The 13,308-nt window shown below is 42.5% G+C and overlaps 1 protein-coding gene across 1 annotated transcript in view; it reads right to left on the bottom strand.

Annotated features, from left to right (window-relative positions):
- Positions 1–12,142, bottom strand: part of LOC111872198 — a 150,106-nt gene extending 137,964 nt beyond the window's left edge. Inside the window, exon 1 of the mRNA XM_033754592.1 lies at positions 11,787–12,142. Coding sequence (XP_033610483.1) covers positions 11,787–12,099 — 313 coding nt within the window. The 5' untranslated portion in view covers positions 12,100–12,142. The remainder of the gene's footprint in view (positions 1–11,786) is intronic.
- Between the last annotated feature and the right edge of the window lie 1,166 nt (positions 12,143–13,308).

Genomic DNA, 13,308 nt, shown 5'->3' with positions numbered 1-13,308 from the left:
TTCATAATTATGTTAACGACAACTGCATATTTAGAATTCCATAAAATTACACTTTAGTAGAAAACGAGGAATGCATCATTTCACACAGAAATACAATGAAATAATAGATGAGCCCTGGGCTGTATCTGGAAGCTGAACACGTTACGTTTACAAATTCTGCTCGTTTGTGAGATAAAGGTATTGGACTGCCTCAGGTTTTCGTTACTCGAAATATTTGCAACATTGGTTGAGTCATTACACTAATATTATTTTGAACATTAGCCATTATCTGCGGTACAATTGATGTAAACGACGTTTCGGGATTTTGTTCTTCTTCCGTCCTCAAGTGAAACGTTTTCATTATTATAGCTTAGTACTGAAAATGTCTGAGGTTAAATTCCAATAATAGTCACTTATCTTAAAGCAAATGCAACAATAAGTAATGTATCAGTATAATGACACCCAGCCAAATGAGGAGGGTAGCAGAGTCAAAGTCTTATGCATGAAATGTAACCCAGAAAAGGGGCAATGGCCTGCTTAACATGTGTATAATTTTCTTTACAATTTGGAGAGCAGGAGCACGCGGTAGCGTAGTGGTTGAGGGGGTATAATGCTACAAGCCGGAAGATCGCGGGTTCAAGTCCCGATGAGGTCGTTGGATTTTTTTCAATTGACCTAGTCCTTGACCAGAAAGTAATTAAATAATTTTCCTGGGTAGTAGAGCGCGTCCGGCGCCTAAGGCTGACAACCTTACCGCCATCTGTGAGCCGATTGTCTAGATAATGTGGGACCCTCAACGTCTCACAACCTTATGGGCCTTCAGGGCCTTGTACAGGGGTACTTACTTACTTACTTACTTACTCATGGAGCTGAGCCCTTCTTGAGGAGCCGCCAATTCTGCAGCTACTCAAGAATTTCCCAGCATTTTATGGAACCCGAAGGTTCATCACCGTGTTCACAAGAACCCTCTACTGGTCCCTATCCTGAGCCAGATCTATCCAATCCATACCATCCTATCCTATCCCTCTAAGATCCATTGTAATATTGTCCACCCACCTACGCCTTGGTCTTCCCTGTGGTCTCTTTCCTTCCGGCTTTCCCACCAATATCCTATACGCATTCCTCGTCTCCCCCATTCGTGCTACATGACATGCCCACCTCATCCTCCTTGACTTTATCATTCTAATTATACTTGGAGAAGAGTACAAGTTATGAAGCTCCTCATTATGCAGTTTTCTCCAACCTTCTGTCACTTCATTTCTCTTTGGTACAAATATTCTCCTCAACGCCCTGTTCTCAAACACCCTCGGTCTATGTTCCTCCCTTAATATCAGAGACCAAGTTTCACACCCGTACACTTGTAGAGGGATAGCTATATTTTACTTTACATTTTGGAGAGTACAGTGTAAGTGTCGGTGAAGGGTATTAAAGACACAGTACTGCTACCCATTCGTGAAAATTCTGTGAGTCTGTATTCGCTTTCGTTTGAAAAGTTTCAGGTAACAACACAAAGTTCAGCTCCCTGAGCACCACATATAGGTGTGCACGTAGAGAAAAATCGGCACCGCAAATTCATAAACAGTTTTTGTTGTTCGTTGTGGGGGAGTTTTGGACTCACAGGCATGTGACGGGCCACATAAAGAATGTATTAAAGCATAAAATCGGCCAAAGATTCGTAGGCACATATAAAGGTGCACATTATTTATGATTATACGAGCATAGAAATACTCGTAAGTTATCTTTAAATACGACGGCTGTTCAGTAGGGATCTCCAGTGAGCTTTTAACGGAATAAGCAACGACATAAAAAATTATTCATAAAAATACACTATATAATAGTTAAGCTACGTTTCAACTTAGTCACTCCCGGAATTGAGGCAGTTGTTTCCGGGAATAAGTTTTTATATATCTATGTCAAGGAAATTTGCCGCCCGTGGGCTCAGCCACGTTTTGATACCTTCCATCAACACCTCATTATTGTTGAAGCGCTGTGATAGCAACCAGTTCTTCAGGTAGGTAAACAGGTGGTAGTTGCTCGGAGCGAGATCAGAGTTGTAAGGAAGGAGGTCAAACAACTCCAAGTTGAAATGCCCCAGCAATGTGCCAGTGCGAGCAGCTATATACGCGCGTTGTCATGGAGGAGCACTACACCGGACATCAGCATTTCACGCCTTCTGTTCCGAACGGTCCTACGCAGTTTCTTTCGTGTTTAGTAAAACAAAACTTGGCTGAGTTCACAAGAGGCAGACTTCTTCGACACAGGCATACAAAAGCTTATTTTCTAATACGACAACTGCCTCAATTCCGGCAGTGACTAGGTTCAGAAGTAGCTTAAGGATCTAGTGTTTTTTGTATACTGTGACGTATTTGCGCTATACAGGACACCTTTCCCACCATCGGTGACGTAACAGCTTTGGAGCTCTGCCGCTGCTACGGTAACAGGCCAGTTAACAATCCGCCCCCATCCTCCGCGGTAACGTAACAGCACTTCCCACTGTGACGTAACAAGGAGACACCGATGTAACACGAGGCAACAGGGAACGGTATAAAAAGCCGGCTGAGCAGTATGTGAGAGGGAGTGTGTGATCAGAAGTGACACAGTGCGGATCGTGGAGTCGCCGAGTGCAGCAGAAGTCTAACAGTCGCCGAGAGCAACAGAAGTATTTGTGATAATGCAGATGGCAGTACTTGTGTAATTGTGAACTGTGTGATTGCGAGAGCGAGTGTTCAATAAATTCGCTAGATCCAGAAGAGCGTAAAGTTATTTGTCGCGTGACATATATCCAACACATGGCAATATAATATTTTTTCTCATTGCTTATTTTGTTAACATCTCACAAGGGATTACTTTTCGAATAGAATGAAAAGAAAGTAAAGCTATCCTTACAACACGACATTTAGGCCATTAGGATTTTGAGACGTAGAAGCTCCTACATTTTCTAGACAATCGGCTCACAGATGATATTGAGGTTTTCAGCCTAACACGCAGATCGCTCATTAACCCCAGAGAAAATCCTGGTGCTCATTTCTGTTAGAAGTTAAGTCGAACCCACAGCCATAGTGCGGTTGGAAGGATTAGGTCAATTGATGAACCCAATGCCTCATCGAGAACTGAACGCGCGCCCTCCCGGGTTGTAGCATAGTGCGTCAACCAACTACACTACCGTCTGTCCTTTCTCGAAGAGCTTTAGTAGATTGAAAAAAAATACATCACTCCGTGATGTATTTTTAGGAGATTTTTCTAAGCAACTTCATGATTTGTTACTATGCCCCGTGTTTCACGTGGAATAGAATTATTCTTAATTCCTTAGATTTAAAATTCTTTATAACTTTATGAACATCTGAAATTATTTGTTGTACTGTTTTCTCGTGCATCCTCTATCTCCTTACTGATGAGATGATTAGTTATGTACCTCCAAAGACAGCCCCTTGTTTTATTTATCGCTATACACACACCCCAACACACACACACACACGAGTAATATCCGGAAAGTAAAGATACAAGTCCAGTAAAAATACAAGGGATTTTTTATCTCCCAAAAATAACCGTGCTGCCGTGTGAGATAGGAACCGTACGACACGGCAGAGTTCACCGGCCACAATCAAGGCAACGTTGTGTTCGCAGTGTGTGCTTAAAATGGCCGTGTCGATTCAAAATCCTGCCAAAAGTGAGATTCGTGTAGTAATTCGATTTATTCACCAAAACGCCAGTGCGTCAAATGTTATTGTTTCCGACATATTGGTCTCAGATCACCTACCAATAATATTCCACATACTGGATAATGTCAAAATTAGGAATATGTCGGAATCTATTGAGAAATTCACAGATTGGAATAGGTTTCAAAGCCTCGCCTCTGAAATAATATCACGGAAAATCGAAATTAACTCGGAGGTAGAAGCCCATAAAGCTGCACGCCACTTTGCAGCCTCTATTGCTTCCGCATATACTCGTAGGTTGCCCACAAGAAAAGTTACACTTTCGAACATAAATAAGGATCTTCCTTGTCTAGGTCGCCTGTTAAAACATAAGCATAGGTTACGAAAACTGTAGCAAGAAACCAGGATCCAGCGTGTAAAACAGCAGTTAATTGAGTCAGGAAGTCAATTTGGTGAATGACCCATAAAAGGGCACTTGAACGGTGGGAAACAAGTAACAAATAAGTAACAATAAGTAACGCTGAACTCACACCTCAGGCTATATGGCTCATTTCGAAATCCCTCTTAAAGAGAGATGGACCAAGGGCACCAACTGCTATTCATGGCCTTAAATTTCATCCATCCGAGAAAGCCAACGCAATTGCTGACTGTTTAGAAATTCAGTTCACACCATATTATTTGTGTGATGAAAACCATGAATGGCGGATGGAGGCTAGAGTTCAAGCTCTACTCAAAGACGAAGACAAGAGCCTCCCTCAGAGGAGAAGACCATGTGACTTACAGAAGTTAATAAATTCTTTGAAATTGAGAAAGGTTTGCGGAATTGATGGTATTCCAAATGAATGCCTCAGGAACCTTCCAAGGCGACCGTTGGTACATTTGACCCATCTATTCAAACACTGCCTTAGGCTGTCCCATTTTCCAGGTCCTTGGAAGGACGCAAAAGTCATGACCTTACCGAAATCCGGTAAGGGCCCAAAATTTCCTAAAAATTACGTCCGATTAGCCTCCTGTCCATAACAGGAAAACTATTCGAGAAAGTCATTCTGAAAATATTCCAAAGGCACATTGAAGAAAAGGCCTGCTTATCGCAGGTCAGTTTGGTTTCCGTGCACGCCACAACACGACACTGCAATATATGAGGCTAACAGACCACGTGACCCTTAATTTCAACAACAAGATCTCTACGGCTGAGTTGTTCTTGGTTATCGAAAAAGCCTTTGATACCACGTGGCATTCAGGCTTCCTATACAAGTTGTCAAAATTAGAATTTTGGACCAGCTTATTCGAGCTTATAGGATCATTTCTTTCTTAACGAAAATTCAGTGTTTCGGTGGAAGGCGAAATATCTACGCCAAGAGATATGCAAGCAGGGGTGCCACAAGGTTCGGTTCTGACCCCTGCTCTTTTCAATATGTATATAAATGATGCCCCCCAAACACATGGCGTTCAACTAGCCCTCTTTGCAGACGACACCTGTCTGTATGCGACAGATCGCAAGGAGGATTTTGTTGTAAGAAAACTCCAGCGCGGTCTCAGCTCAATGGAGACCTGGTGTGAGCGCTGGAATATCAGATTTAATGAAGATAAGACTCAGGGGGTCTACTTCTCTCGCAGTCATTGTCCGCCTATGTGTCATCTTACATTGAATGGAAGAAATATTCCATTTATAAATTGTGTAAAATATCTCGGTGTAATCTTCGATAAGAGAGTTACATGGAGATTGCACATAGAAATGATCTAAGCCAAGGCATTCAGAACATTTATAAGATTGTATTCCCTCTTCAAAAGCCCTGACATTAAGCCGATCCTCCACAAAGCTCTCATTAGATCCGTAATGACTTATGCTAGTCCCGCCTGGGAGTTTGCGGCAGACACTCATCTAGTGAAATTGCAGCGCCTGCAAAACAAGGTTCTCTGCACCATTGACAATTTTCCAAGGCTCACACCGTCCGCGACTTGCAAATGGCTTTCAAAATTCCGTACGTATATGATTATATACAAAATTATGCAGGAAACAAGCAGAAGTCATACAAAATCATGAAAACGAGAATGTTGGCAACATCGGACAAGGCGAAGCCCGCCACAGAAAGTATAAGAGGCTTAAACTTGGCGGCGGTCAGGCATGCTACCGTTCAAGTGACTAGACTGCCGTGGTAGCTAATACTACTAGAAATAGGGCATAATCTGCTGTACTAAGCCTGGACTGTCAGAGGCTTTGCAAACTGTATATTGTACATAGAATTAGAAAGTAATATTAAATTTGTAAAGATATGTAAATACTGACAATGGACTTACTAATACAGGCTATGACTGACAAATGACAGACCCGACCTCTCGTGAGAGAGGGCGCCCCAGATGGACAGGGCAGTAACTTTCATATAAGAAGAAACATTCTGTCATGAGCCCCAACACCAAGACAGACAGACTGACGGACCATCAGTCGCGATGTGACTTTGACTTTGACTTGACTAATTCTGTGATTGTTTCAGTTCCCTTCTTACTTCATATTTCCTAGGTCGGAACTTTCCCCCGGCCTCCATACAACCGTCAGTTTTCCTTTTTTTCAGATGTCAAACGTTAATAAGGTGTGTTTCATTGTCCGTTATCTGTCCCTTCAGCCTTACTTTAGCTGACACCTTTTGACTTAGGACATTAACTAATTAGACTCAGAATATGTCCGCATTATTTGGGGGCTCTGGAGCCCCTTAGGGGATTTTTTTATTTCTTTGGACGGAAACTAGGAGAGCCGTGCCAAAGGGCTATAGAAGTCAGTGCTTATGTGTGGGTGTCACACATTTTGACGTTGAACATGAACCTGTGGAGTGGATAGTCAACACAACTACTGCAGCAACAATTACTTGTTTAAAATTCTGTCTCCGCAGTAGTATAAAAGAATAAATAATTGATAAAGGAAATAGTTAAATGGTATTTATGCAAAAGAAGCATATTTTTCAAACACTCCCAAGCGTAGCAGTTACGCGAGTAAAATGATTACTGATGATTTGTTCACGAAGTGTAATATAGATATGAGTGCAAAGGGTTCATTTAAGTTCGCTCAAACACGGAGGCAAGGGCTGTGAACGTCTAGTGAAAGCCAAAACCTGTGCCCATTTCCGGGAGGCCAGGACAAATTGGGGAATGATAGCGGAGTGTCACTGGCCCGGCCGAGAGTGCCTTGTGGAGAATTCCTAGCCAGGGTTGCGGCGAACACCACAATGGCAACTACGGCGTAGAAGGAGACCTGCGGTAAGGCGAAGTTGGCAGAAGAGGCACCACGTTCTTGCTGGGTGATAATGAAGAGTGAAACCACTGCCTTGTGAGGGAGGGGGGCCTTCGAAGGCCGAGAGAGATAACCCCAACAGAAAAATCAGCCTGCTTGAAGGTTAAGATGGCAACCCCTTCACCAAGATCGGTTGCTGTAGGGTAATGATCTGCATGCCTTAAATTGTTATTACTATTGTCGGTCACGGTAGCCGAGCGGTCTGAGGCATGAACTGTCTTCGCTCACTCGGACGCCGGGATCGTGGGTTCGAATCCCACTCAGAGCATGGATATTTGATGTGTGAATGCATCTATTCTGTGTTTATGTTGTCCTGTGTTTAGGTAGAGACCTGGCGACGGGCTCATCACTTGTCCAAGGAGTCCTACCGTCCGCAAATGATCAAATGAAGAACAACAACCTCGACATCATAAGATATATGTGGTGCAGATGAAAAATTATTATTATTATTATTATCATCATCATCGTCATCATCATCATCATTATCATCATTATGAAATAAACTGAAGTGAAGTTACGGCCAGATAAACTGTTGATAATCTTTGGACGAGAATTGGTCTGTGGAATATAAGGACCGGGAAGAAGGAAAGACCTGGAGAGAGATGGGGAGGCTGGAAAATGACAGACCAAAATGGAAGAGCTTCACATCAGCCCCATGATCGGAAGGGAGCAACCGCGTCAAGTCACTGGACTACGCTATATAGTCTCGGATGGCAGGATGACAGACACATTAGGAGGATATGATCGTGGGCTTCAGGTATCACTATTACGCTATTTTCTTGGAGGAACTAAGGAAAAGCATGGAAATTCTCAATCATAAAAACCGGGTGGGTGTTTTGGCCGAGTTTCTAACAGAGCATTTTCATAACAGGAATCTGAAAGGAACCGCTAGTCAGAAGCAAAATATTTCAGTACCAGTCACTCCAGGATGAAAATCCGCCTTTAAATAAATAGCAATTGAGGCGAAGCGCTAAATAACTAAGTTCATGGAGTTGAGCCCTTCTTGAGAAGCCTCAAATTATGCAACCGAACTTCCCAACATTTTATGGAACCTGAATGTTCATTACCGTGTTCACAAGAGTCCACTGGTACCAGTCCTGAGTCAGATCGATGCAGTCCATACTATCCCATTCCATCTCCTTAAGGTCCATTTTAACTTTGTCAACCCACTTCCGCCTTGGTATTCCTAACAACCTCTTTCCTTCTGGCTTCCCACCAAAATCCTATATTCATTCTTCGCCCCATTCGTGCTACATCCCCTGCCCATCCCATCTGCCTTAACTTTATCATTAGTCGTTTATGCAAAGAATCTGTGCAGGTACGAGGCATTTTGTGACATTTCGTAACAAGCTAATGCCTACGGTGAATTTGTTATCCCCACGCCCAACCTCCAAGCTGGAGGACCAGCCCTTACCAGCTGTCCGCAACTGCTTTTCAGTATATCAGCAAATACCCTCCATATTTGGAGTCCGTCTCCTCCATCCACAACCTGAGGAAGCGCCATGTCGAAGTGACAAGAGACCCACATAACATGGAACGTACTCACCAGGAAATGCAAATTATTTGCCCGCTGCGTCAGCATTCTTCTCTATCTTACTACATATTTCCTTAATCCTATCTACACCAGCCATCCGATGTCTGTGTACACATTACATCATATTGCCCAATAAATTTCTCCTTCGCTGCGATGGTTATCGTAGTCCCTATCTAAAGGATTCTGACGATGGCTTATTACACTCGGGATTACTGAGTTTCGGGACCCTGTCCATTATCTGGTAATTAGAAATAACACAGCTTTTAAACGTTTCGGGGCGGGGAGATATTACCCATCTGGATCAGTTAGAAACGGACAGTTCGTGGTGAAGCTATAGAGATTATATCTTGCAAACTCGCCAGCCTTCCTTTGGGGACAGAAGCAGAGCCAGTTTCCGAGACGAAAGCAGTAGCGGTCCTTCAGAATGCTAGACGATAAACAAAGTATAGGAATTCAGCAATCCCAAACGAAACCTCACCGATCTAAATTAATAAAAAAGAACTTTGTGGTTCTTGAGACATTGCAGCAAACTTGCGAATGGCAGTCGGATTACAGGGCTCTACTTTGCCATCCAGTCACGGTTTCAGGTGACGCAGTAGTTTGGGTACATCAATGAACAAACAGCGTCCATTGCGCTTCTAATAGAGGTCACATAGTCACTAAAGCAATTAGGGTTTCCGGTAAGGGACAGTGGTATGGGGACTTTAATTAAGAGCACCGAATAACGGGTTCAGATTTGGGTGACTGCAGTAGCTACTGCAGAGATGAGAGCAATGAAATTGCAAGGCGAGACTCTGACCCCGCAAAACAACCTGAACAATGCCCAGCTGCACGGTTGCGGCTGTTCCGATGTGGTTCACATGTCTGCAAACCAACAGTCACTCCAGAACGGCAAAGAGATCAAAGTAGACGAATACGTGGAGACTCGGAACCCATGAATTAGAAAAAAAAATTCTTTAGTTGATGAAGAGCGTGGGACGTTGACTTTTAAAATGCGGTATCAGATTTGTTCTTTGGGCTTTTTATAATATATATTAAACATCATGCTCTCAGTGTATTTGTGGGCCGCTCAGTAAGGATTTACGGACGCGCCATGAAGGAAAAAAGGCAACAAAGAACCGAGGCGGCAAGCGGCCGCTGTATCTGAGAAAGAAGGGAGAGCTCAAGACAGTTGTCACCTCTGGGAAGAGGAGGACAGACCTACAACACGCCCCAAGAAAACCTTAGGCAAAGCCCTCATTGGTGCGCTGTTGCCCAGCAACGAGAAATAACATTCGCCCACTGAGACACATTTTCCATTGTTGCACGTTGATCGCGTTTACTGAATCGTTATCTAGCAATTCTTTGACCATCCACTTTATATTCTGAAGAAAACTGCAAATTTTTGAGCCGAAAAATTTGTACCCTTCACCAAACATTACTCGCATTAAGGTGTTCATACCAAGGAGATCGGGAAAGACGGGACATGCGGCATGTTTGAAGATCAGAAATTCATTCAAAATTTCAGTCGGAAAGCGTAGGGAGACCATCTAAGAGGGATCGTAGTATGGACGAAAGGATAATATTAAAATGGATGTTTGAGAAATGAGATGCGACTCTGTAGACTGGTGCAGGGTAGAATCCAGAATCCTTTAAACCCATTACTGAACCTAGTATAGGCGAATTCATAACGAAGCTTCCTTCTCAAGAAGAGATTATTTCCATGAGTTTGTTAGCATATCGTCTTGTTAAATCGTACAATATGAATGTTTTCTCGTTCCTCTCTGAGGACCAATGAAAGAGTTACACACCGTAGCACGGAAGCCTATGAACAAAGAGAAGCCGTAATTAACAGCGGCTAATGTATCAGGCAGCGCACGCATCGCTGTCACCTGGAGCAGCTATTTGTCGGAATGAGTGGCATAATCGATACTTGTGCTGTATCATCACATCACGTTCTGCCTGTTCGCCACAGCCGGGCGCACTGACACTGTCTCGCTGCCTCGCTGCCGCTGCTTCTTGTGCGTCACTGATTTCATGCGACGATGAACTGTTTTGCATTGAAGCAACAAAGTTTCAGAAGTTCGCCACGCATACTAGAGGTCTAACAATATACGAATTAAAATTATCGGGGAAATATGCTGACCCTATGTCAGAATTCTGCTGCAGGGAAACCTTTAGATGTAGGCGGAATTCTTCAAGACTCGCAATTAATATTTCAACATATGTTCTCGGAATAGACTAATTTTAATTTCACTTTCTTTGATCGAACCATTCTTATTTATTTGTATTTTTATTAAGGTCTTTCCTTTCTTCTAGGCTTCTGATATCGCCGTGCTTTCTGTCTGTTGCACTCGATCAGGGGACAGGTTATAGGTACATACGCAGATGTTGTGTCTCCCCCTGGTCTCCCATCATGAAGCGCAGAAAAGCAATGCAAAAGAATGTGTACCTGGCTATCGGCACTGCACTTACCCTCTGCAGAGCTGAGAATGGCATATGTAATATCTCAGAAATCGTGTCCCCAAAACATCCTCCTAACCGAAAATGTAACCCAGTCTTAGTATAGACTTGCGCTACTATGCCACCCCAACATTAGCCAACATATGCGGGAAGGGGGTACCCTGAAGGTCCGTGGAAATTTTGAAAAGCACGAAAAAGTCAGTAGGCTAGTGGCTAATCCCAAGTGAAGGGGTTGTGTAGCGGTGGTTTACATTTAATAGAATTTAAAATGAAGTACTACTGTACCAGTGAGCGTTAAGTGTTAAATTTCAAAGACATCAGATTCCATCCTGTTAAACATCCTGTTCATACTCGCCTCAACTCAATTGAATCATCGACATCAGAAGGACATCCTTATTAAGCACATAGGACAGTATCTCGTCTGAGATCTCTCTGTACCACATAAGAATTAGTGTAAAGGTCACGTGAGCTAATGCCGTAATATTTCTGCTTGAAAAGGGACTGTGTTAAATTGTATTTAATATAAATGTATCCTAAATGTGCAAAGAAAACATGAAGATATTTTCACGTAATAAATACTGATAAAAAATTGTGGAACTATTCTGAAAGAAAAGTAATGTATAATCCCTCATACAACTGGATTTTTGTGGAGCAGGACTTGAAATGCTCTGCGTGCTGGAGAAGTGAGAGTTGCCGGAAAGCGTAGAACATAGCAGCAGAACTGAAATAAAAGAGTGCTCTTCAAACCGCGAGTACCGAATCTTTTGGCGCAGAATAGAACACCGTGTGAATGTGTTCATATCCAAAGAAGCAGAACGATGTAGGCTTCCCTTCACAAATGGTGAACACGTTACAAAGATCTACACAACAAAATAATAGTAATCAGACTCACCCATCTCGTCAATAATGGGAGCCATGCGGAGAGTGACGCCGACAAGTAGCACACTCATGAGAAGCAGGAGGCACGCTGTCGCGATGATGGTCCAGCGGGCTCGTTTCGGCAGATCCTCGGGGTCCAGCCCTCCCCCACTTGCACCCCGACGCACTCTTCCCTCAGCGTCAGCCTTCTTCTTTCTTCTCCTCTTACGTTTAGGGTTCCTATGAGCGTCTTGTAGAGACGCTCTCCCAGCCCCGACGTCTTCAGTATCCATCAGTCCGTTCAAATGGTATTCCGTGTCCTCCTCCTCGTCCTCGGCTCTCTCCATATTGATGGCGATATAGTCGGCTTCCTTGCAGCGAGTTACCAGGATCTTTCTGACAAACAGCCAGAGTGTGTGACGTTCCACATCAGAACAATGTGACATGGCAAAATCTGCACTGTATTGTTCTTATAAATTTAACATTTAAAGTAATTTATCTCTTGAGAAGTGTATCTGTGAAAGTAAAATGTCACTGTAAACGTTAAATTATTTTCTATTTGATACCTGCCTTTCCTGAATACACAGTTCTCTTAATAGAATGTTCTGTTTTAATATATTTCTTTGAGCTATTATTCTTGTACTGGAGACTATTAATTTTAAAAACTGTTGAATTAATGTACAATATAGAGATTTTCAGACAATAATCCAATCGAATTGGTCGCTCCAGTTTTATTTGTAAATATCAAAACCAGGAATTGTGTGTGTCTAATATGATACTTCGGCTACGGACAGCGATTTGCGGTTGACACATAGTCCTTAAGTTCATTACAATAAATTTAAATCAACTAAGAGTGGAACTGAAGGAACAATTCATTCATAGAAAATTCGGTTATAATGCTTAATTTCTGGTCTGATAAAACAGAAGGACCCTCATTGTATTATCAAAGGACTACATTTTTTAAAGAAATATTTCTTTATGTTAAAATAAATTTAAATTAACGTTTCCCAAAATAATTTGATCGCAGAGTAATTTTTGTAGTACCAGAGAAGACCTTAACCCTCTGGTCCTGTGCTCCACCTGACGGACCATGAGGAATATTGCTTATAAAGTAAGGTAAATAAATGGCCGGTAAATACTGACATAATTATACAAATCAGCAAGAGACAGTGCCAAAGTTTCTGCTACTAAGTTAAATATTGCATGAAAACGCACATGTGGTATGATTGTTGGATTTGAGCTTCACTGTGCGGTGACTATAATGCACAACGTTTTACAAACGTATTTCAAGAAAATAATGCTGATAGAAAGTACATTGAATGCGGTGGAACTGCTTATCGGAAACAGATTAATTTTCTAATTTTAATGACAAGAACGCATTTGTTTATTTTCTTCGAAAATTTGATTAACTTTAGGAGCGGTGCTGGTGCCCCAATGGGACCTTGCGTTCAGTCTGTACCAGGCTTTAGTTTCTAGTAGATTCTAAACGGTTCTGACGATGGTGAATAACACATAGGATTACTGGGTTTTTGGGCTCTTATCGTCCGGAATTCCAG

This window comes from Cryptotermes secundus, unplaced genomic scaffold (genome assembly GCF_002891405.2).
Source record: "Cryptotermes secundus unplaced genomic scaffold, Csec_1.0 scaffold647, whole genome shotgun sequence".
Lineage (NCBI taxonomy): Eukaryota > Metazoa > Arthropoda > Insecta > Blattodea > Kalotermitidae > Cryptotermes > Cryptotermes secundus.
The sequence above is the reverse complement of the archived record's forward strand: the minus strand, read 5'-3'. Positions and strand labels throughout refer to the sequence as shown.